Genomic DNA, 26,393 nt, shown 5'->3' with positions numbered 1-26,393 from the left:
TCAGCTACCTATAGGCAGATGATTCGACTACGCTTCCTTAGTTCCTTCCTTCCTAGTTTGTTAACTATGTTAACGGACAGCAAAACATTCTCTCTCTAAACTGATGAGACTGTTTCACCAACCTTCAGTAGTATCTATTACCAGCACCTACTGAGTGAAGCCAGCTATTTAATGCAGACTATGTTTCCTCTTCAAGCTAAGAGACAGAAAATGCATCAGTGCCACAGACTCTCACCAGGGAGGATATACAAAGGCATTGTAATTTAGACCAATGTCTCCGTGGCAAATACTCTGTTATACACTTGTACTATGCCAATATAACAGCAAAATAAGACATCACAACTGAGGGAAGAGTTACACATAGTGGTTCTTTTCAAAATATCAGAAACCCAACTGCAATCATTTATAGCTCTCCTTTATTCCTTACAGCAACAGGTCTAGCTAGATAAATTATATCTCTGTATCGATTAACACAGTTGCCTGATAAATATATGGAAGTACCTGCCAGTTTTGATTCTTGCATTTCATTCTACATAACAAGTTATATCTATATCATGTGTGGGAGCATTCAGAAAGCACTTGATATAGTCAATATTTCTTCTCTTCTTTTTCCCTCCACAGTACCAAAGCTACACGACAAAAGCTCCCATATCTTTGATTTGGTCAGCTATCTTAAACCCTCTATGGGAGAAACATCCATTTTGCTATTATAAGATCTGGAAACAGGTTGTAGGATCTATATCACTATAAGCTTACTGAGTACTACAGCAGCTCTTTGCAATGTTGTATTACTGTAATTATTTAATCGTTTTCTACATGTAACAAGTGAATCAGCAGCTTTATAGTGTTAACTCATATAATAATTTAGGAGGCACCTTCAGAGGTCACTTATGCCACTTATGCCACCCCTGGCTCAAATCAGGTCCAATTAGACCAAGCTGCTCGGACCTTGTCCAGTTAAGTCTTGAATACCTCCAAGAATGATTCCTTTGCATTAAACCTGTCTCCTATGGATCATACCACCAAGAACTGGAGAAGAGAAGCTGTGTGGTGACCTCATAGCAGCCTTCCAATATCTGAAGGGGGCTACAAGGATGCTGGAGAGGCACTCTTTATCAGGGACTGTAGTGATAGGACAAGGGGTGATGGGTTCAAGCTAAACCAGGGGAAGTTCAGGTTGGATTTAAGGAAGAAGTTCTTCCCTGTGAGGGTGGTGAGGCCCTGGCACAGGTTGCCCAAAGAAGTGATGAATGCTCTATCTCTGGCAGTGTTCAAGGTCAGGTTGTCTTTGGCAACATTATCTAGTGTGAGGCGTCCCTGCCCATGGCAGGGGGTTGGAACTGGATGATCTTAAGATCCTTTCCTACCCAAAGCATTCTCTGATTCTATGAATTGTATTTACGGTACCTACACACTGAAGCTTTCTATTTACTCCATCTCCACTTTCATACTATTTCTTAAACCTTGGACAGGAGGAGAAGTAAAATCCTGTCAGTAAAGTCAGAGCCACATGAAAACAGGTTCATGTGTCTCAAAACATGGTTTAATTGCATTAAGTAGTCAAATAAAAAGACATCGTATATCCCCTCAAATATGGTGATAGAATAGAATCATACAACTGTTTGGGTTGGAAAGGACCTTAAGACCATCCACTTCCAACCCCCTGCCATGGGCAATAAATCCTTGGTCTGTTAACCACTGGTAAAACTCCCACTTCAAAAACATTCCACACACCGTATGGCACAAACACACACAGCATCTTACACTTCATTTTCCAACACAAAAGCACGGGTCTTGTAAGGATCTTTCAAGTTTTTATGAAGTTCTTTCAGTTTTACAGGTATTTGAAATCATCTCTTGTCAGTTCATGGCAACAATTCAAAGACAAAACATCACTGAAGTTTTCTGCATAAAAAAGGGTCGTTTTCTGCTTTTGAAAAAGCATTAAAAGAAAAACCCTTCATATTTTATAAAAGGAAGCCCAACCTCCACTGTTAGCCAATAATTCACCTTACTTACACACAGCAATATGTTGTTTTGCTCAGTAAAAGCCTGCTTAGCTGCAAGAGATTCTCAAGTCTTCAGCATCCTGCACTTTCTTTTAAACACATAATTAAGGAAAGTTCCAAGGAATTAAGTGACAGTAGTGGCAGTACATTCTTAAGAAGGAAAGAAGATAATGAAAGCTGTTTGAAAAGTGCAATGAATACAGTATGGTGTGTATTCATTTCAAGGGGTGTGTTGCACTGGCAATGTGTTATTTGGTAGGGTTATGTCAAATAAAGAAGAGTGTATTTATTCACTGGTATTAAAGGAGAGAAGACAGCCAAGATACCAACAGTGTTTCCTACAGACACATGAAGCTGAACAGCTTCTTCTACAGGAAACTGTATGAAGGTGTCAAATAAGGGGAGACAGAGCTCCTGAGTGTCTGACACCCAGGCTAGGAATGGTACCACCTGAAAAAGGGCTCCTGGACTCCTGATTTAAGACCATGGCTCTTCTCTTATTCCAAAGTATAGAAAGTATATAAAGCTTTTTTTTTCTCCTTACGCTTTACTGAACAATACACAGCTTCTAAAAAAAGATTACGAAGATGATGTGAGGGCTGGAGCAGCTCTGCTCTGGAGCCAGGCTGAGAGAGCTGGGCTGGGGCAGCCTGGAGAAGAGAAGGCTCCTGAAGGGGAGATCTTAGAGCAGCACCCACTGCCTAAAGGGGCTACAGGAAAACTGGAGAGGGGCTTTGGGCAAGGGCCTGGAGGGACAGGACAAGGGGAATGGCTTTAACCTGCCAGAGGGGAGACTGAGATGAGCTCTGGGGCAGAAGTTGTTCCCTGTGAGGGTGCTGAGGCGCTGGCACAGGGTGCCCAGAGAAGCTGTGGCTGCCCCATCCCTGGCAGTGTTCAAGGCCAGGTTGGACACAGGGGCTTGGAGCAACCTGCTCTAGTGGAAGGTGTCCCTGCCCGTGGCAGGGGGTTGGAACTGGATGAGCTTTAAGGTCCCTTCCAACCCAAACCATCCTGTGATTTTATGATTTAGAAGCCTATTCAACAGGTTAAGCAAAAAAAGAGTAACTCAAAATCATGCCTTTACATTTATAGACATTTTGCTGAATAAAATGGTTAATCAAAAGACTGCAGATTTTAACTCACTTCTTGAGGCAATTAATGGTGCAATATTTCCTTCTATAGAACTTACCATAGAATTCACTCTCTATATGATATTTTGATGATTACAATGTTCTCCCCTTGCTCAGAGAAACTGAGGCAATGAAAAAATGGCACGTTTTTAAGATATGAATCAGAAGTAGAACATTCAGATTTTCTGTTCAAACATTTACTCGTTACTCAAAGGCTGAATTGCCACTTATTAGACTAAATAGAGGCACTTTCTATAACATAGGTGAAAACGCAAGTATTTATACCTGTGGAAAGCAGTAATTATAGTTTACAGCATGTTAACTGCTGCCAGGCACTACTATGCTGCTACTTTTGAGAACTGGAGGGTAGTGAGGATTAACTACTGAAATCAGTAGCAAACTTGGCACCAACAGACGTGAGCTGGCACAAAGCAACAATTATCTGCAATGCTTTTAAAAATACATATGGTCTCAAACACCCAAACCCACATTCTGTATTATTGTCACAGTCTATTAGGAATGAGGAATACCTTCTCTGGGCTTTGATAAATGTATAGACAAACAAGCAATAGATTTTGTTGCAGGAAAAGACATCTTTAACTGGATTATAGAGGTACCAGATATGGAAAACATTGAAATGTTATTAAGGTAAGACATTTAAATAACATTTAATTCTTTTCTGAGGATGAAGACATATGTTTGAACTCCTCTGCTATGGTTCATTTGAATTTGCTTCCTAATTACTGCAGCTCTGTTTTTGTGCTGTAGTGTGCATAAATCCATATTCCTACATGATGACAGCCCATGTAATGCAAAGGGTTAAGCTCTGACATGGGGGGAAAAAACATAAAGATTTCAAAAGTGGCAGGAGAGTATCTGCTCATTTCAAACACATGATTATCTCCCCATATTTCAAAAGGAAAGGCCTTTTGAGGCAGAGGAATATGCATGTGAATAGAAACATATTGAAAAGTCGCAGCATTCAGGTATAATGCTTTTCAGTTCGAAAGGCAGAAGATAGGGGAACTTTCAATTCTGACACGTTTAAAGAGCTGAACATGCCACCAGCCTGGTATTATCATTTCTGTCCCTTTTTCCAGCTCCTGATGGCTCCCTACCTCTTTTCCTAAGCCATGTTGATATCCCAATTAAAAACTACAAGAGCAACAGCGATTCCTTCCGCAGCTGAGCTGGATCTATTTCATACAGAGCAGGTTATCAGACAACCCATAAACAGCCTGAAAACCAGTTAAAACAGAATATGGGAGAGAAGACACATTCACCTTGGAAGTATTAGTGTAAAAATGACCCATTAGTTTTCCAGGAAGAACGTCACAAACACAGAAACTCAAAGCCATCTATTTCATCCCTTCTGAAGGAATGGGGAGTTAGGGATTTTAAAGGAATCTGGGTAACGCCCAAGACAAATTGGTTTTGTTCTCTTCAAAGCAAAAACTTGGCTGAAAAGAAGCTGTCACCAAGCCCATTATTCTGATTGTCTTTCTCCTCTCTCATTTCCCCCAGTTTTCTTCCTAGAAACCTCCTGGTCATCCTGAATTTGAGTTCCTTCTCCAACCTTTAAAGCCCAGTACTTTAATTTCTGGAGAGTTCACAGAATACAGAAAAATACAGAAATCTGCATTTCTGCATTAAATTCTCAATACAGAAAAATTTACTTCACCTTTCACTCCTGTGGCAAAGCCTGGCCAAGGCTGAGATCCGTGCCACAAATCATGTTATAACACAATCTATTTTCATTACAAATGAGACATCTAGTCCAGGTCATGCTTTGCCTATGAAGGTTGGACCAGATGACCCTTGAGGTCCCTTCCAACCTGGGATTCTATAACTCTTACAGTGATCACACTCTTCCTGACATTAAGAATCTCTTGTACACGATGAGCACAATAAAATGAAGATGAGAAAGACGATATACCTTTATCAGGACACAATAACACAATAAGGAACAGTTATTTCCTCAAGCATGGTTTTAGCTGTGTCCTTTCCAAGCAGCAGCATTCTCTGTGCTTACCCTCAGTAGTGCTTAGTCCTCAGTACAGGAAAGACATGGGCCTGTGGGAGAGGGTCCAGAGGAAGGCCACAGAAATTATCAGAGGGATGGAACACCTCTGCTATGAGGAAAGGCTGAGAGAGCTGGGGTTGTTCAGCCTGGAGAAGGCTCTGGGGAAACCTTATTGTGGCCTTTCAGTTCTTGAAAGGGGCCTATTAGGAAGATGAGGAGAGGCTTTTTAGCAGGGCCTGTTGTGACAGTACAAGGGGTGATGGTTTTAAACTAAAAGAAGGGAGATACAGGCTGGACGTGAGGAAGAAATTCTTTACAATGAGGGTGGTAAAACACTGGCACATGTTGCCTAGAGAGGTGGTGGATGAACCATCCCTGGGGACATTCAAGTCCAGGCTGGATGTGGCTCTGGGCAACCTGATCTAGTTGAAGATGTCCCTGCTCATTGCAGGGGGTTGGACTAGATGAGCTTTGAAGGTCCCTTCCAACCCAAACCATTCTATGATTCTACCCTACAGAAACAATGATGAAACCTGCTGTCCCTTTCCCCCATCTGCATATATACACACATGGTGAACCATCAAAACCTCCCACGAAAAAGGCTATGTCTGAATCACAGCTTATTGTTCAGTGAACCTAAACCAGCCTCACAATATCCATCAGCTCCAGATGTCAATGGCCTGTCGCTAGCCCTGTGTTTCAGCAGCTCCTCACAGAGCCCTCTCCCACTGACGGCCAAGTTATTAAGAAATGGTTTGTCTACTCAGATTGGCTTGATCATTTATTTCCCAAATTCCTTTTCCCATCATTTACTCATTATACGCCTCCTCCTGATATAAGAGGACATTTATTAGCTCCTGCATTTATTGTGCTGGCAAATAGAAACATTCTGCAGCATTTCCTGGGGATTCTCTCATTTATCTATCGGTTACAGGGCTGAAGTATTTTTAGGGGCAGAAAAAATTAAAATATCACTCAGACTGACAGCAGTGAAAATGAAGCTGAAAAAAACACAGAATTGTTTAGGTTGGAAAAAACCTTTAAGATAATCGAATCCAACCATTATCCCAGCACTGCCAAGGCCACCACTAACCCATGGCACTGAGGCCTCGGCTACATGGGGTGTGAACACTTGCAGGGACGGTGACTGGTGTGTGCTCAGGAAGGCTATTGCAGCCTTTAGCTTTACAAGACTATTTACAACAACGTACGGAATATTTCACATCAACATTATTGCTTTACAATGAGAAAAATCACTAACTACTGCTTAGGCAGAAAAAGGACTCATAAAATCACAGAATCATAAAATCACAGAATTGTTTAGGTTGGAAAAAACCTTTAAGATAATCGAATCCAACCATTATCCCAGCACTGCCAAGGCCACCACTAACCCATGGCACTGAGGCCTCGGCTACATGGGGTGTGAACACTTGCAGGGACGGTGACTCCAGCCCTGCCCTGGGCAGCCTGTTCCAATGCCTGAGCACCCTCTGGGGAAGGAATTGTTCCTCAGCTCCATCTAAACCTGCCCTGGGGCAGCTTGAGGCCGTTTCCTCTTGTCCCATCCCTTGTTCCTTGGGAGCAGAGACCAGCCCCCTCCTGGCTCCATCCTCCTGTCAGGCAGTTGCAGAGAGCGATAAGGTCCCCCCTGAGCCTTCTCTTCTCCAGACTAAACCCCCCCAGGTCCCTCAGCCGTTCCTCATCACACTTGTGCTCCAGGCCCTGCACCAGCTCCGCTGCCCTTCTCTGGCCCCGCTCCAGCACCTCAATGTCTCTCTTGCAGTGAGGGGCCCAGAACTCACACAGGATTCGAGGTGCAGCCTCACCAGTGCCCAGCACAGGGGGACAGTCACTGCCCTGGCCCTGCTGCCACAATGGTGCTGATACAGGCCAGGATGCTGGTGGCTTCTTGGCTGCCTGGGCACAAGCTGCTCATGCTCAGCTCCGTCGATCAGCACTCCCAGGTCCTCTTCCATGAGCAGTTTCCAGCCACTCTTCCCTAAGCCTGGAGCATTGCATGGGGCTGTTGTGACCCAAGTGCAGGATATGGCACTGAGCCTTGATGAACCTCATACGACTGACCTTGGCCCATTGATCCAGGCTGTCCAGATCCCTCTGCATGGACTTCCAGCAGATCAACACTTACACCTGACTTGGTGTAAGTGACTTAAAGAGAAAGGGTACTCAGGGAATGTTTTAATGCACATAATGTCATTAATACATCTTTAAAAGGGAAGTATTCTTAAATTAGGTACTTGGACAAAGGACAGAGAAGAGAAAACCAGTGAAAACAGGGACTGGTCTGTATTCCAATGCTTTACATCCAAAACTCAGCTTGCCCAAAGTAAAATTACTGGCAATTAAATAGAAGTATAAATATATTAAAAAGATAAATACATTTAAGGGAAAATATTTCTATCAGATTCCCAGGAAACTGAAAGAGCCTCAAGGATTATCTCTGGGGAGTTATTCCAAGTATCATATAAGCAGTAAATTCTCTAGATTTAGTTACATCTATATGTAAAACCAAAATCTCTAGAAGGAACCCTAAAAATTCAGTGTTTTACTTCTCAGGTGGTTCAATCCAGAGGGCCAGTATTTTCTTAATGTATTACCTTAAGAAAGAAAACCAAGCAAACTATCTCACTGAGTGTTGTTTTAATATAGTGTTAATTCAGTACAGTATTTGTTCCCAAACTTCAACTTCTATCAAGGAAAGCGGGTGGGAGGAGGGAACAGACCTGGGTGAAATGAAAGCTGCTTATTCATTAACTACCCATATGTTAAAAAGATTTTGCCATACCCCATGAATACACTCAGCTCTCTCTTTTAACATTCACATAACAAATCTCTTTGGTTTGTTTCATTTTGCCTATTAAAATTTCTCTCTCCTGATACCTTTCTTTGCTCCTTAAGAAGGGGAAAGGGAAAAGCAAAGCTGAAATGACAACTGCAAACACATGCGGACACAAGTGCTGAAGGAGACTTAGGCAATGGTGACATGTTTATGTTTAACTGTAAGAATCCACTAGTTTGTATTCATAAAAGTGAGCAGTGCTGGATGAACAACCTGCCCAGCCTTGTTAGGATCCAGTACTTGCTTCTGTGAGACAGCCATCCCACAGGAGAGACGTGCTTGATCCCACACCACAGAGTCAGGTCCCACTCGTTGTGATTTTCAGTCCTTCCATCAGACAAGGCAAGCAGTGGCAGAGGAAAGGTGTTACCCAGCTCTCCTGACTACATGATTTCAGACACAGGAATAAAGAGGGAGAGTGAAGGAGCTGCCCAACATGCTGCTTTTCGACAGCTTTGGTTTTTAATAGTGCCTCATATGTTAGAATCAGAAACCTAGAATGGTTTGGGTGTGAAGGGACCTTAAAGCTCATCCAGTTCCAACCCCTTGCCATGGGCAGGGACACCTTCCACTAGAGCAGGTTGCTCCAAGCCCCTGTGTCCAACGTGGCCTTGAACACTGCCAGGGATGGGGCAGCCACAGCTTCTCTGTGCCAGCGCCTCACCACTCTCATAGGGAAGAAACCCCCATCACAGCTTATCCTCATCTGTACTTTTCATTTATAGAAGAACATGTTTATGTGTTCAGAAGCACCAAGATTCATCTGTACTTTTCATTTATAGAAGAACATGTTTACGTGTTCACAAACACCAAGATTCAACTGATTTTAACACAAACTGAAACTCTCTTAGAGAAAAATAATGATTAGTGATGACCAGTTCTCATGGCACCATAAACAAATTCCTATTCTTACAGTATAGTAGGAGGTCAGTAAATGCTGAGATCCGGAGCAGTGATAGTTGTATAACTGAGGAAAAGTTAAGGATAAAGAACCCGTAATTCAAGCAGCGAGGACTTAAAAGCTGCAGGAACAGAAATGGGCTTTTGAAAGAACTAATCTTTACAAAGCTAGATGATAGCTGGATATACACAAAGCACTATATAAATAGCCAATTCCTGAAAAATATGATTTCCTCGTTCGTTGGGTCAGTAAATCCCCTATTAACTACCAAAATCTCCAAGAGTTTGAATTGTAGAGGTTTTGAGCATCCTTATTGCCAGTCAAAGTGCATCCCACCTCTCTGAGTGTATCTTTGCATAACACAGGCAGCGCAACCACATTCAAAAAACACGTTCCACCAAATCTGAGGAAATATCAGTGCCTAAATTCTGTAGGAAATTACACTGGGGCATCCTATAGGCAAAAAAAGCGGTATCAAGATGAGTTTAAAACAGCATTTTAGGCTAAAAAGCAGAATGAAATATAGCAGGAAGAGTGGAGGGGGTTGGAACTAGATGATCTTAGGGTCCTTTCTAACCTTAACTATTCTGTGATTCTATATCAGAGTCAGTTCTGGCCAGATATGCAAGAAAAATGTAGTAAACCAGAAGAAACTCAGGAAAAGAAAATGGTAAGAATGATGATGGGTTACAGAGAGATACTGATGGAGATAAAATAAAGGGGAAAAGCCTATAACTGTATTACAGAAAGCATAGAGTATTAGAAAAGTCTTTAAAGATCACATAAAGACATCCCTGCTGCAGGACTAAGTTGTTAGTTTGCATCCAGTGCACCATTATCCTTTGGTCTTCTGCAAAACAAAACCATGGAATTATTCAGCTTTTGCCCCAAACTAAAACTATCAACAAAGCAAAAACCGTCCCAAACCATGGGTTTGCACATAAAGAGGGTTGCAAACAACCTATAGGAAACTAGTTACTTGTTAGAAGTTACCAGGTGTCTTACTGCGTGAGGGCAAAAATAATGGCATATTAGTTATCGCACTACTTTGGGTCTCCATTTATATAAAGTCAGCCATACAGAATGGGAAAACAATCTGTAACTAAACATTTAGAGAAACATCAATATTACTATTCAGTGAGGAACAACTCCTTATTTTGTTATTAGGCAGCATTCCAGCATTGCTATTGATTGGATATGTGATAAGAGAGTGAAAAAGGTACGTTTAATGGGAAAAGTGTCTGAGAGGAAAACACTGTGTGTATTTGGTGGGCTTAGGGAAAAGAAATAGATTGGTGAGGTGTGTATTTAATAACAAATATCTTATCTACTTATTCATATATAGTAAATAAGAGAGAAAGAGCAGGAAAAAATAAAACAAGGCTTAAAACTAAGTGTTCCAAGTAATGGTTGTGGCTCAGCAAGATACGGTGGTGGTGCATTAATGCAGCACTCCAGTCAGAAGGCTACGGCTCAGTCTGCCTTTGTCAACCAGGTTGAGGTTTCAGATATTGTAATTGGTAGCAAGTTTCCTAATCTCAACCTGCCAGGCAAGAAGCATTCAACAAAAGCTCCAGCCCCAAAATATAATGACATTTGAAGAGAGAAATTTCTCTAATATTGGCAACACGAAGCAAGATCACAGCTTGGATTGACAGCTTTATTATGCTAAACTGACAAAAACATTACGCGCTGGTCAGTATTAAAAAGGGTGGTTTTCATGAGCAGTGTGGCAATACAAAGCACTGGGAAACTCTGATGAACTCCTCCTTTTATCTCCTTGGTGCAGCATATGAGCTCAGACATAGGAAAATCTCTTGGCCCGAGTACAGAATGAGAAATTAAGATATCTTGATTTTATACCCACGTCTCCAATTTGGGGAGAACAGCAGGAACCTGCTGTGGCAGCTGAATATCCATTTAAAAAGGATAAGACACCAATAACTTCACAGAAATAATACAATTCATTAATACTGATATGATATAGGGTAGAATTTGTCAAATGGAAGCCATAATATATGTTATTGCTTCTATCTAAGAAGTGGAAATGGAGTTAATGTACTGATATACAGGCTCCGTATATCAATATCTCTGTGTGTATATACATGTAAATATATATATAAATAGCTATTTGATATGGGGAGAGAGAGACACATAGAGAGCCAGCCAGATAAATAGAAACAAGAAAAAAACCACTGAGAACATCTCATAAAAACAGAAGGGGGTAGGAATGATGAAACTGTTTTCTTTCACATCATGGACATTTAGAGACTGCTGCTATAATGACTGGTTAAAATTCAGTATTATTGTCGAGCAATATAACACAGGCAAGCTCACTTGGAATTCAAAGAGAAAGAAAGTCTACAAACAGCCATTCAAGCAAGTCTTTTCTGAAGTACAGGAGTTTGGTTAGGTCAAAGAAAACACAGATATTACTGGGAGCATCAGTTTAAAGAGCAGAAGAAAGAAAAAGACCAAGCATCTTTAGCTGTACCATATTTGCCAAATTCACCTCTCCAGAGAAAGGACCATGAAGCATCTCCATAGAGGCAGAGCGGAGAAACTCTGAATGTTGGGGAAGTTACATGAGATTCTCTCCTACGGAGCCAGGCTGAGAACATTGGGGCTGTTGAGCCTGGAGAAGAGAAGGCTCCTGAAGGGGAGACCTTAGAGCAGCTCCAGTGCCTAAAGGGGCTACAGGAAACCTGGAGAGGGGTTTGGACAAGGGCCTGTAGGGACAGGACAAGGGGGAATGGCTTTAACCTGAAACAGTGGAGATTTAAGTTGGATATAAGGAAGAAATTATTCCCTGTGAGGGTGCTGAGGCGCTGGCACAGGGTGCCCAGAGGAGCTGTGGCTGCCCCAGCCCTGGCAGTGTTCAAGGCCAGGTTGGACACAGGGGCTTGGAGCAACCTGCTCTAGTGGAAGGAGTCCCTGCCCGTGGCAGGGGGTTGGAATTGGAGGAGCTTTAAGGTCCCTCCCAACCCAGCCATTCTATGATTCCTTTACAGACCATATTCTCAAAGTTGTTGGCACTGTACGTTAAAGCTGCTTTACTCATCCATGGTAAGAAAGATGCAAAGTATAAAGCAAATGTGGAACAGTCATTATTCCGGTTGCTACACATTCTGTTTAGAAGAGAAATCTTTTTGAGCAGTATTTTGTATTGCAATGGGCAATTTGGAAAATCCTGCTGGTATTACACGTGTCCAACACACTGCACTTCAACAACAAGTACAACTTGGCAACTCTGTCAGCTCTGCACCACAGCTAATTCCATTTCTTCACGGGAACAATGACAAAAGGTTTCCTGAGCTTTCCCTGTGTCTCCCCTAAATGCTCAGTACATTCTACCATCAGCCAAAACCGTTTCCTACTCTGCTGGATTCAGCCTCAAGTCTCAAAACACAGAACCTACATCGCTGCTATTTGATTTTGAGAGACATGAAAGAATGCAGTACGGATGTGCGGAGAGTAAACATGTTTGCTCTAGCAAATACAAACTCCTAAACACAAGAGGTGAGAGCAGAACCATCCTCTGCTTATGGAATTCTTGCTGATACAGTCAGGCAAGATCAAAGGAAGGAAACAGACTGATAAAACAAATAGAAACAAAAATCTTTAAACTGCTAAAATATGTTGTAGGGCATAAAAATGTTTGCGGTTGTTATATTGCCTTAGAATAGTCCCCCTCTGTTATCTACATCTTGCAAACTACAGTTGACAAAAGCCATAGCAAACAGATTCTGATTATTTAGTTGTTGAGATTTGAAAAGGTAAACAAGACTCTGAAGCATCGGAACAAATGTGGAACTCGCATTGTTTCCATCTCAGCACTTATGTTCATTATAAACACCTACAAAAAGCCAATACTTGGCTGTGAAGCTGAATCGTGCATCATCTCCTTTTCTGAGCACCGGGGCTAGTGCTGCAATGTTGGTCCATTCTAAGCCTTGAATAGAAAAATAGGAAGAGATCATTAAATTATAATTTCCCTGCACAATTGGTATAAGCATTTCCTACCAACAGGATTAGTATGAACGCAGGATCCCAGAATAAAGCTGCTCAGCACGAGGATGGCAGTTTAGTGTCTAGTAAATTTGATTTCTCTGAAAATCCTGACACATCACAATAGCAAAATCCTATTTACTGTGGCAAGCAGGATGGATAATACTATTTAACACCTGCTAAAGTACGTGCCATCAGCTCACAGCTTTGTGCTCTGGGTGCTCATCTTACCTTAAGGTTAATGCTCCTTGACAGCCTACATGGTAAGTAGAATCCCCAAATTAAGTGCTGAACTTATGATTTGCAAATCCTTCCTTGGAATTTAAGGCATGAAAAAATGGATGCAGATAAGAGCATCACATTTCCAGAACTTACGTCTATATCCTCAGGCTCTGATCTGGCACTAAGCCCTGTATGGGGCAGGAGTCTCCCTGCACAAGGGCCACTAAAGTCAGCTGGGACTCCGAATCGGAAAGGAAGAACTATCAGGGCAGTAACTTGTTCACTGTTAAATCTGTAGCACATCTAACAATGCTGAAACCTCCAAATGCTAAAAGAATCACAGAATCATAGCATTTAGGTTGGAAAAGACCTTTAAGATCATTGAGTCAAACAATTAACCCAGCACTGCCAAGTCCACCACTAAAACATGGCCCTAAACACCACGTCTACATCTTTTAAACCACTCTAGGGACAGTGACTCCACCACTTCCCTGGGCAGCCTGCTCCAGTACTTGACAACCCTTTTGGGTTTCCTAATACTTTCCTCTTAATCTTTTCTTAATATAAATTGGGGCTGTTCAGCCTGGAGAAGAGAAGCTGCGTGGAGACCTCAGAGCAGCTTCCAGTGCCTGAAGGGTGCTGGAGAGGGACTCTTCATCAGGGACTGGAGTGATAGGACAAGGGGTGATGGGTTCGAACTCAAACAGGGGAAGTTCAAGTTGGAGATAAGGAAGAAGTTCTTCCCTGTGAGGGTGCTGAGGCGCTGGCACAGGGTGCCCAGAGAAGCTGTGGCTGCCCCATCCCTGGCAGTGTTCAAGGCCAGGTTGGACACAGGGGCTTGGAGCAACCTGCTCCAGTGGAAGGTGTCCCTGCCCGTGGCAGGGGGTTGGAACTGGATGAGCTTTAAGGTCCCTTCCAACACAAACCATTCTATGATTCTGTGATAATATCCAGTCTAAATCTCCCCTACTGCAATTTCAAGCCGTCTTCTCTTGCCCTATCCTTTGTTACTTGTGAGAAGAGACAAGTCACTTCCTGGCTGCATCCTCCTGTCAGGTAGCTACAGAGAGCGATAAGGTCCTCCCTAAGCCTCCTCTTCTCCAGACTAAACCCCTCCAGTTCCCTCAGCCTCATCAGGCTTGTGCTCTAGAATAACTCTATTCCCTTAGACCACATGGATATTACTCAATACTTACTGGAAGTATTTCTAGGAAATTCACAAGCATAAAACTTAGCTTGAGTGAAATACCCTGATTAACATGGGGATACATATCTTGTTCATTCACACTGATAAATTAAGTAGTTTTGTCATACAGCAGTGTATTAAAATTAATTTCCTTCTGCTCCTATGACTAGGGGCATGATTCTGGTAATGATGCATAATAGTATTATGAAGCAGCAGAACATGAAAACAGTTGGATTTGATGAAGAAAATTTGAGCTAGGGAGAGTTGCATCAGTCTCAAAGCAGCAGAAGCATGCACAGACACACCTCATTGTGTGTAGTGCATGTGTGATGCCAAAAGTAGAATCAGAAGCAGCAGAGGATCTAGTCATGTTGCCTTCATAGCAAAGGTATCCTAAAGGAAAAGCAACTGGGTGAAGGGATGATAAGGTGTGACCTGCTCTGTAGGCAAAATGAATGCAACTGCTGATGTTGATTGTTAATTTCTCCCAAGTAACAAGGGACAGGACAAAAGGAAACGGCCTCAAGCTGTGCCAGGGGAGGTTTAGACTGGTGATTAGGAACAATTCCTTCCCCAGAGGGTCCTCAGGCTGCCCAGAGCAGTGTTGGAGTCACTGTCCCTGGAAGGTGCAGATGAGGCCCTTAGTGACATCGTTTAGTGGTGGCCTTGGCAGTGCTGGGGTAAGGGTTGGACTTGATGAGCTTAAAGGTCTTTTCCAACCTAGCTGATTCTATTTTTCTGTGTCTAGAACCTACAACGTTAGAGATGCAGAGATGGGGCTTGGAACTGACATGGAAACCAGTGGCACAACGGAAGGACAACGGATGTGGAGGAACTGAACAGAACAACAGTGAATACAGCACGACAGATGCATGTGATTGTGTGTGTGGATACACATGAGACAACATTCGAGAAAGAGGCTGTAGGATTGTTATTCCAGGTAGCAAGCTGCTCCATCTGCCCCAGATGTTAGCTTTTCTTTTTCTTGCTCTGCTATTTTAAAAGAAAAATCGCATGGTTTAAAATACCACTAATGCCACCTTATTATGGTAAATGATTAAGATTATGTAGGCTACACATGTCCATGATTTGAACACTGCTATCTCTGGGGTTTTTTTTGTTGTAGTTGAGATGCACCATCAGCCTGTAAGCAGACAATGAAAAACACTGACAAATTCTTCTCCAAGCTTAATGTGCAAACCCTTAAATAACAGCTTTCCATCCAAATCAGATACACAGTATGAGGAGGTTATTCTTTAACTCCTTTGCTAAACTGTCTCATTTTGCTTTGCTGCTGCAGAGCATGTAATAACTCATAGCTTATGTGCCATCTTTGACCTAGAAACACTGGCAGCTGTTAGGGGAATCTCTGGGTTTTTGGGGAAGTATCAAAAGGTTTTTAGCACATAAACCAAATTTATGAACAGATATTGCCCTGGAGAATAGAACTGTTTATGTTTTAGCATCCCAGCTGTCAGTGGTGCACAGTTATTCGGTCCTGTATTAATCCCCTGAAAAGGCTGAGCATCTTCACTGAAATAGTTTATAATTGACAGCCTTCATCTGGCGCTGAATATGGAGAATAATTCTCTCCATAAGGAGCACACTGTGCTGACACTAATCTGTTCTGTTGTCATCTCCCTTCATTATCAACGTCTGCATTGTTTTTTTTCCAGCAGCACTGAAGAACACAAATAGGAAGCGTCTAATTGAAAAAGGTAAGTAATCAAAAAGCCAATTAATCATCCAGATGAGCTCTGACACTCAATGATGCAACAGACAGAAATACCACATACAGAACTCAAGTAGTTTTAAAGTGTGCTTATTTGATGTAAGAATCATCTGAGAATGTCATTAGCATTCTTTGTCACAGGTGACAGATTCATACTGCACGTTTCTTCATCCTGACATTACTTGCCTACTCTCCACTTACTCCGCTCCCATCCTGCCTCCCATTCCCATCTTTTCTCTGCTCAACAGCCCATATCCGGCTCCCACTGAAATCAGGAAGTTATTGTTATTGTGCTCTGTAATTTCCAGTGTGTTAAACATTTCCAGATCTTTTCTTCCTAAAGCTCTATTTCCATCCCAATGCTCAAAAAGCACCAACACAGCATCTCATGAATGACCTTACTAACGACTGCAGGCCCAGCCGTGGTGAACCTGGGATTGCAGGGGACACGACCTCTCTGCTTTTGCAAGTTTTCATTCCATAATCTCCACATCTCTGAACAAGCTCAAAGTCAGATTTGGAGCACAGAGTTCACCTCCTTTCAAAGCTCAAACAACACTTTTTTAGTGTAGCAGAGATATGCACATGTACTCTGAAAACAAACTGGATGACAACATGGCAAAACAAAGGTTTCTTAGCTCACAAATAATGTCGGAATGAAAAGACAAATGTTAATATCATGAGAGCTCCACTCTGAAAACAGACCAAACATCATCCATGGCAGAAGACACTCAATTCCAAACTGCCTGCTGCAATCCTGGAGACTTCCAAGTCCAAGAAGAGAAAACAAGAGACGGCAGAGTTCCCCTATTCCACACTACTTGGGGGGACGATGCTTCAGTAGTACTCAAATACAGTTATTTAAAGTCCATTATCTCACTTGCACACAACAATGTCATATTCATACACATGTTAAAATGTGATTCCACATTGGAAGTCTTCCCTTAATAGGGATGACCTATTAGTGCATTAGGCAATCTAAAGGCACTATATCACTGACCTACTTTAACATTAAAAGTAGCTATGATAAAACCTTTCTGGGTGCACAGCACCTTAAAAAGGTGAAAGAGAAGCTTTCAAATGAAGAATCACAGTTTATCACACATCCTGCACCATGAATGAATGCCCAGAGAAGCTGTGGCTGCCCCAGCCCTGGCAGTGTTCAAGGCCAGGTTGGACACAGGGGCTTGGAGCAACCTGCTCTAGTGGAAGGTGTCCCTGCTCATGGCAGGGGGTTGGAGCTGGAGGAGCTTTAAGGTCCCATCCAACCCAAACCATTCTATGATTCTATGAATTACTCCACTGTAACTATAAAATGGAAGGCTGATAACTGATATCAGAGGTACAACCACCCCATAAGAAGTCAGTTTGGATGAGATACTGTGGATGCTTTTTCCTCTAACACCAGACAGTTATTTGGGAATAAAGAAGGCATTCTGTGCAGAGTTTTTTGTGAAGGACCTCCGTTTTAACTGCTTAAATAATGCACCGTTTTAGAATCATTAAACTAATTTATCCTCATCCTTTCAAACTATTTTTCATTGCCAAGAACATGGACTTCATTAATGTCATCGTCAAAAAGGTAGGACAAAACACAGAGACAGTATCTGATATGCCCTCTACTTAAAATATTCATTAAGACTAATTATACACACTGATAATTCATGCAACATGCTCTTCTTCCTAATCCATAAAAACAAGGGGTTTTCTTCTATCCTGCTAAGCTGCATAAATGAATATAGATCTTGTTAATAGTGTTTTCAAAACTAAATAGAAAAGAAATTCATATTAATCAACAATAGGTAGGCTCAGGATGAAGGCAGAGGGGTATAGGAGGCAAATGGATTCAGGCTGAAGATTACAACCAACCTGGGATCTAGAAAGTGGTGACAGCAGTAATTATTTGACATTAACATCCTATAAAATAATACCCCTCTAAAGAGTAAGAATGCTAACAGCAATATGTTAAAATACCATAAGCATGGCACGCAGCTTATCAAACCATTCTGTAGAGTTTAGTTTTGAGTCTGCGGGGGAAATAAAGGCTTTTCAAAGCCTTCTTAAAAAGCATAGAAGTGCTTTTTAAATGTGGCATAAACAATTTTAAACATTTTAACATTAAGCTTTACATGTACTGGTGGCTGTTGGAGGAACCACTAACTCCAACCAACGAGAACAACTGGATTGCAACGAAAATTCAGTGTGTACCTCCACACCGCACAGGCAATTTTAAGACTACTTGGTGATGCTCATTCACTTACACTGGTTCTTCATCAATGCTGCTACAGAAGTTACCCTGTTCGGATCATGTCTCTGTATGTAATTACTGTGACAGATGAAATCTCATTGCAAATGTGAGAACTTAGTGAAGAAAACAATATTCCCATCATTAAAGCCTCCATCTTGTCAATATTAAGCCAGAAGCAGTAGCAGTTCATAAGAAAAAAAACCCGTTGCACAGTTTTAAGCTTTATCTCCTTAGAAAAGTCATCTTAACAGTAAAATATAACCAGAAAGTCGGTAGCAGAAAGGAACAGAAAACTCTTCATTAAAAGGGAGAGAAGGCTCACCCTTTCCTCCAGTCGAGCCAGCTGCTCTTTGTAGTAGGCATCGTGCTTCTTCAGTTCTCTGTCCTTCTCTTCCAGCTGCCTGGCCTAAAAAAAGAAAGAGAACCATAAAGCTGGATCAAGAAAGAGCCTCACTTGCAAAGCAAAACATCCACTATAAATTGTACCAGTAAGGAATGTAAGAGCGATTGAGAACTGCAGTCTATTAGCTTTTGCCAAGCAGTACATTAATAAGATGATGATTGCTGCATTGAAAATGGAGAGAGATTGTCTATTGTACTGGGCTTTCTCCTTCCCCTCAACAGCTGTGCCACAGTTTGTCCAAACACATTTGGAAATGTCACGAAGACGGAACCAAGCACACTCATGCCGAGATGACTATTTGGGTTTTTATTGGAATTAACTTTGCAGATCACTCCTGAACTTTGGGAAACTTCCTCAAGCTACTGAAAGCAAATATATGCAGAGCCTGAATATTTCTTAATGGTAGAAGTGGACATTTTGACATGAGAAAAGCTGAACTTGCATCCACCTATTTCTAAGCAGTGCTTATAAAGAATTCTTTTGCAGTAGCTGCTTTTCCTTTAAAACCCCAATTCTGGAATGCATTTAGCACATGCTTAATTCTAAACACATAAATCTCTGGAAAGGACTAAATGCCTACATATTGGCAAAAGCAGATCTAAAAAGTACATCTAAAACTCTGATGTCCTCTTTAAGTAGCAATCCTTCCTCTGGAAACTCCTAGATCAATTGAAGCATCTGACTAGGCAAGCTGAAACCCTTTACTATAGGATCATCCCCATGTGGACCTACAAGGATGCTGCAGAGCGACTCTTCATCAGGGACTGGAGTGACAAGACAAGGAGTGATGGGTTTAAACTCAAACAGGGGAAGGTCAGGTTGGAGATAAGGCAGAAGCTCTTCCCCGTGAGGGTGCTGAGGCGCTGGCACAGGGTGCCCAGAGAAGCTGTGGCTGCCCCATCCCTGGCAGTGTTCAAGGCCAGGTTGGACACAGGGGCTTGGAGCAACCTGCTCTAGTGGAAGGTGTCCCTGCCCGTGGCAGGGGTTGGAGCTGGAGGAGCTTTAAGGTCCCTTCCAACCCAAACCATTCTATGATTCTATGTCCAGTAACTTAAAATAACACAGAATAATTCTGAATGTCTATCTTTTGAATACTGATATGAGTATTCATTTAAGAGACACTGCTTCCAGCACTACTGAGCAAGTTGACAGTTTTTTGGCTTTTCATCTGCAGTATGTACCAATATCTACTATTAAGGGGACTCATTAAGTATTACAAAACACATTCAAAGAGCACACATGCCCACAGAATTCATACAAAGCTCTAAGTCCTCCAGAGGAAATACCAGACAAGTGGTTTTTAACAAGCTATGGAGGATTTAATGTTTAAATCATCAGCACAAATTCATTGCAGGCTTGTAACGTTTTAATAATAACCTACCTTAGTGACTAATAATTAACTATCAGTGGTCATTACCACAACTGCCTATTCAATAGTAGTCATTTACCTCTAACGTTGTTTTCACACAGGTACTGAGACTACAAAGTCAACTTCCTATTTTAGCAGCACTGAAGGAGGTCATCCTGCCCCTCTACTCTCATGAGACCCCACTTGGAGCACTGTGTGGAGTTCTAGTGTCCTCAACATAAGAAGGACATGGAGCTGTTGGAGTAAGTCCAGAGGAGGCCACGAGGATGATCAGGGGCTGGAGCACCTCCCGTATGGAGACAGGCTGAGAACATTGGGGCTGTTGAGCCTGGAGAAGAGAAGCTGCGTGGAGACCTCAGAGCAGCTTCCAGTGTCCGAAGGGGGCTACAAGGATGCTGCAGAGGGGCTCTTCATCAGGGACTGGAGTGATAGGACAAGGGGTGATGGGTTCAAACTGAAACAGGGGATCAAGTTAGATATAAGGAAGAAGTTCTTTACTGTGAGGGTGCTGAGGCGCTGGCACAGGGTGCCCAGAGAAGTGGTAAATGCTCCATCCCTGTCAGCGTTCAAGGTCAGGCTGGACAGAGCCTTGGGTGACATGGTCTAGTGTGAGGTGTCCCTGCCCATGGCAGGGGGTTGGAACTGGGTGATCTTAAAGTCCTTTCCAACCCAAACCATTCTATGATTGTATGATTCTATCATGTCAAACACTAAACTGTCGTACTCTTGCTACTGCAGATGGTATCTCCAGGTCATAGAAGCATGTCAGAAAACTTACACCACGTACGGTGCTGTGCTTGTATAGATACAGGACTCAATTCTCTTTGTCAAAATTAGGAGGTGGGTTTTGACTTTGAAGGGTTTTTTGGTAAACAGCAAAGGAATAAAATCAAAACTTTGGATTTTTGGTTGTTCTTTGACTTACTACTTACCTTTGTTTCTATATCCTGAAGCATGTAAAAAAAAACCAGTGTCCAATTAGATTTATTATAGAATGGTGAATAGAAAGAATGGAAAAACATAATACATCAAACATATCTCTTACATAAAGCAATGCTAAAAACTACTTGGAAGTTGTTCTTTTTTAACGCAACTTCTCCCCAAATCCCCCTGCTCATCCAAAAAGCACAAAGCCAAATATTAATGCTACTTAGATGAACCTTCTCCTTTGCCAACCACCCCATCTTCAGTATAGTGCAATGAAGCACATGCTACAACCCTCTTCAGTACCATTTAAATGAGCCTTTATACACTAATTACAGGTTTTTGCAAAGCTGATTAAACTAAATGTTCTGCAGCCTAATACCACGCTTTGGATTGATCACGGTTCGGCTTCTTCTAGATAATCCCTGTATGACCTCCCAAAGCTGATGGTTACAGAAACAGCTGGAAAACCATTGCAGATTGTGCCTCCCCAAAACCATCCTCTCCCACGTACCTAAAGCACTACTTCAATGCATTGTCATAGTTACTCATACATGAATATTTGATGCCTAATCACTTCATGAGCCTTGAAATATTTGCAAACTCAAGAACATTCCTTTTGTGCAAATGGAGTTAAATAGGGCAGGGACAAAGAAAATGTGAAATTAATGTTCCATAACGCTCCTGAGAACTCAGTTAAGTTTTAGTTCTTACAATTCAATAGTGTCTCACATGATTCTATTGATGACCTGAAACCAAGCAGTAAAACTGACTTGGGAAAGCCAGTAAGATAGAATAAAACCCATGCAAGGGCTTCATGACTTAATTCACTTGCCCCATTACTGACAATTCACAAGGGCAGAAATTTTCAGGGTGTACAAACACAACAGGTCAAGGGCAGACTAATGATGGAGGAGATGAAACCCATCCTCTCCTCTGGGTGCAGCTCAGTTTAAATTCTTCCCATCTATGTCTTGCTTCCTGATCAAATCATACCATAGAATCACAGGATGGTTTGGGTTGGAAGAGACCTTAAAGCTCCTCCAGCTCCAACCCCTGCCACGGGCAGGGACACCTTCCACTAGAGCAGGTTGCTCCAAGCCCCTGTGTCCAACCTGGCCTTGAACACTGCCAGGGATGGGGCAGCCACAGCTTCTCTGGGCACCCTGTGCCAGCGCCTCAGCACCCTCACAGGGAAGAGCTTCTGCCTCAGAGCTCATCTCAGTCTCCCCTCTGGCAGGTTAAAGCCATTCCCCTTGTGCTGTCCCTCCAGGCCCTTGTCCAAAGCCCCTCTCCATTCACAAAAGAGAAATGGATTTGATTAACAGTATCTGATCACTCAATTTATATATATATGAAAGACAGTATGAGCAGGGGAATGCAAATAACACCCATCTGGTGTTAATTGCCCCGGGAAGTTTGGTTTGCTGTGGAAACTGTTAGCTTTTTGGGTTGATTCTTGGATTTGGTTGCCTGCCCCCCAGGATAACTAGTGATCAAAACAGATGGGTTTAGTGTACCAAAGATACGGAGGCCAAGAAGTGAATTATAGTCATGTTGTCTACTGCCCTGATCATACCAAAGCTTTTACATCACTGATAAACTAGAAATATCAGATTTTAAGAATACTAAATAATACATTTATCCAATGGTCTCATTCCCTATATTGTGAAAGGAACTGGAAGATTTGGCAGGCCAGTAAGAAACTCAGAAACAAGAGGCCTCTTCCATATAGCTACAACCCTGGCATTTGTGCAGTAATGCAGCCACAGCAAAGTTCAAAAGATATAGTAAACAAAGGATTATTCATTTATACAGGAGACAATATAAATATGCCAATGGAAGAGAATTCGCTGCAGAAATAAAACCCTGTAAGGTAATAGTATATTTATGTGGCTGCAGCAACATGAGCCCAGTGAATATCAATTAGCTGTAACAGAATAATTAACAGTAGCCATGTATTCAATTAGCTGAATGCTGCACTTGAGGTGTAAATGAGTTATTGGACCAGGCTCACTGCTTCTTCACAAAGTAACTCTAATAAACAAAGTGTTTGCTTGGGTGTTGTTTAGAAAAGAGCTTCCGAAAGTCACCCTTGAGGGGCAGCCCATTTTCCCAAGAGCACCCAAAGTGAGAATCCAAAACCAGCTCGCTGATACTAAATATAGGTGGTTCAGAATCACTGGGATGTTGGACTGAGGTCTAAAGGCCAACCTGGGTTTCATTTTCAAAAGGAGTGCCTGGATTTAGCACAGCACTGGGATGAGTGTCCATCACTGGAAGTGGGTGGAAACATCTACATCGCCTCGCTCACGGCTGCAGGGACACTTGCAGAGCTGCACCAAGCCAAACCCTTCTTATGCTGGGTACAACAGGTACACATCAGTTAACTATGAGCTGCAGTGTGCCTGTGCAGCCAGGAGAGACAAGAGTATTCTGGGGCGCATGAGGAGTGTGGCAGCAGGTTGAGGGAGGAGATGCTCCCCCTCTAGTTGACCCTGGTGGGGCCACATCTGGAGCACTGTGTTCAGTTCTGGGCTCCTCAACACAAGAAAGATAAGGAGCTGCTGGAGAGGGTCCAGTGGAGGCCACAGGGATGCTCAGGGGTCTGGAGCATCGCTCTTATGAGGAGAGATTGTGGGAGCTGGGCCTGGTTAGTCTGCAGAAGAGCAGACTGAGAGAGGATCTCATCAATGCAGATCAATAGCTCAAAGGCGGTGCCAGGAGGATGGTGCCAGACTCTTTTCAGTGGTGCTCAGTGACAGGATGAGGAGCAATGGCCATGAACTACAACACAACAAGTTTCACCTCAACATGAGGAAGAACTTCTTTACATTAAGGGTGTCAGAGCACTGGAACAGGCTGCCCAGGGCGTTGTGGAGTCTCCCTCTCTGGACATGTTCAAAGCCCACCTGGACACGTTCCTGTGTAACCTTCTTTGGGTGGCCCTGCCTTGGCAGAGTGTTGGACTGGATGATCTCCAGAGATCCCTTCCAACCCTAATGATTCTGTGATTCATTATCTCCTTACTAAGGTAGAACAGAGCAAATAAGCAGCTGAATGAAAATGTATGTTGAATAATTCTCTTTGAAACATAAAGATAGGGATCCAGTTAGTTGGATACAGCAAGGTTCAAGGTGGGTGCAGTCTGCAATTGCTCTTCTTTAAGGAGCTGCAGGGGATAAACCACTATCAGGTAATCTGGGAGAAGTTTGTAGGCAGGTTTCAAAATCAGCTCTTGAAGCACTCAGCAAGCCCAGGTTTACAGCTGCTAAGCTCTAAATTCATCAACATCCACCAAGTTCACAGCAGAACACCACTGAGATGGCTTCAGTTTGCATTTTGCTGGCAGAGAAGAGTGATTAGCTTCAAAATACAGAGTCCAGCTTTACACTAAACTTATCAATCATTATCAGCCATCTGAAAGTGCCCTGCCTAGGTCTTGCCAAGCTGTGTCATGGTCATTTCCTCATCACCCCACCATGAATATCAGGGGAAAACCAAGGGATAGGTCTCTCAAGCTACATTCGAGGCTGTGAGTAAGACCAGGCATCAGGTCCAGGGCTGCAAGAGCATCCTGTCACAATGCGTTTACAAGACTAAGGGGTTTTGCCAAATGAAATGCTAACTACAGCAATGAGGGCTTTTTTCATGGGAAAGGTCACATGAAATATCTACAGGCCCTCAGGCAAGCCTGTGTCCTCTGAAGAAAAGGTTAATGGATTAATAGGCAAAAGAAAGTGGCAGAGGAGGGCTGGCCTTCAGCAGTGCCAGAAGCATGACCATCTCACAGGAGAACTGTGATGCACCACTACTACAAGAGAGCACATCTCAAAAAGTGATCTTTCACCATTTTCCACTGTATGCTTCATCCATTCTTCCCTGTGAGGGTGCTGAGGCGCCGGCACAGGGTGCCCAGAGAAGCTGTGGCTGCCCCATCCCTGGCAGTGTTCAAGGCCAGGTTGGACACAGGGGCTTGGAGCAACCTGCTCTAGTGGAAGGTGTCCCTGCCCATGGCAGGGGGTTGAGCTGGATGAGCTTTAAGGTCCCTTCAAACCCAAACCAGTCTGGGATTCTGTGATTCATGTCACAAATAATAGAGCAAACCTTGCCATCAAATTCTGCTAAGTCATGCCTTTTTAAATCATATTAAAACTGCTCTTGCTAAGACCTTTGATGGTCATTCTTTGAACCACCCTAAACCACTCATTTCACAACATACCATTCTATTGCTGCAGATTTTACATTCCTTTCTCCACTTGAGGTCTGCTGGATGAGTTTATCTATAGGTTAAAGCAGCGTGTGAATCCATGAGCTTGTTGACACTAATGTCACTCAGCTACAGACTATGACTGTCAGTTGTGAAACAGTTACACAGCATTTGATGTCCACTAAATAGCTCTGCCCAGAAACCCTTTTGCAATGGACTACATTCACTCATCACGTATAGCCCTGTGCATTCAGGTTTGCACATTGATAAAATCAGGTTAAAATGGTTTCTTCTTGTGTGCATTCTTAAGGTCAGTAAAACTACAATGTTCATTCACTGCATATAGTGTCCCAATAAAAAATATTACATATTTCCACGTTTAATATATGTTGGATTGCAGCATTTAAACTGACACCCTTCTATTTCAACATATGAATACACACGTCACTCTGAATGAGCACAAGGAATAACTTATGGATATTCCTAGGAACATATGCTTCTCCCTTCCCCCCCAAATAATTTCTCTTTGAAGCTATTGCTATTCACAAAGTCATTCCTAACCACAGAAAACAGACCAGACACATAACTTGAAAACCCCCTGTGTTCATTTCCACTTGTAAAGGTAGAGAATAGCTATGAATTAGAAACAGCAGCAACAATAATGCATCATAAAATATATTCCTTGGCAACTGTAATTAAAACAAGCTTTTGTAATTACCTGTAAATGTGCTACAGGACATTGTCTAAAAATAACGAAGCCCTAAAGGAATGAGTAGTGCAGATAAAGATCACATGGAGAGAGGGCTAATGGAGAGAATTTAAGAACTGAATTTATGACAAGTTAGGACCCGGTCTGTACAGAACCTGTGACACAGAGCTTCATGTTCTGAATCCAGTTATAGACCAAAGAAGGAAAAAAACAGATGTAGATTGTGTCAAACAAGACAGTTTTGGATTTAATTTCTAATGTAAGACACAGGAATATGCAGGAGAACATTCATAGAATCACAGAATGGTTTGCGTTGGAACGGACCTTAAAGCCCACCCAGCTCCAACCCCTGCCACGGGCAGGGACACCTTCCACTAGAGCAGGTTGCTCCAAGCCCCTGTGTCCAACCTGGCCTTGAACACTGCCAGGGATGGGGCAGCCACAGCTTCTCTGGGCACCCTG

General features: G+C 42.5%; 1 protein-coding gene across 4 annotated transcripts in view; it reads right to left on the bottom strand.

The window, feature by feature from the left end:
- The window catches only part of CHCHD3 (coiled-coil-helix-coiled-coil-helix domain containing 3), a 156,451-nt gene that overhangs the window by 42,933 nt on the left and 87,125 nt on the right, over positions 1-26,393 (bottom strand). For 2 of the 4 annotated variants that reach the window (XM_030478239.1, XM_030478240.1), the window contains exons 5-6: positions 21,021-21,035; positions 18,639-18,722 (exon numbers count right to left, since the gene is read on the bottom strand). In XM_030478239.1, coding sequence (XP_030334099.1) covers positions 18,639-18,722; positions 21,021-21,035 — 99 coding nt within the window. The remainder of the gene's footprint in view (positions 1-18,638; positions 18,723-21,020; positions 21,036-26,393) is intronic. The other 2 variants (XM_030478241.1, XM_030478242.1) reach the window with 1 other exon arrangement.

The sequence above is a fragment of the Strigops habroptila genome, chromosome 3 (genome assembly GCF_004027225.2).
Source record: "Strigops habroptila isolate Jane chromosome 3, bStrHab1.2.pri, whole genome shotgun sequence".
In the NCBI taxonomy this organism is placed as follows: Eukaryota; Metazoa; Chordata; class Aves; order Psittaciformes; family Psittacidae; genus Strigops; species Strigops habroptila.
Note: the sequence above shows the minus strand (reverse complement) of the source record. Positions and strands in the feature narration are given on the sequence as shown.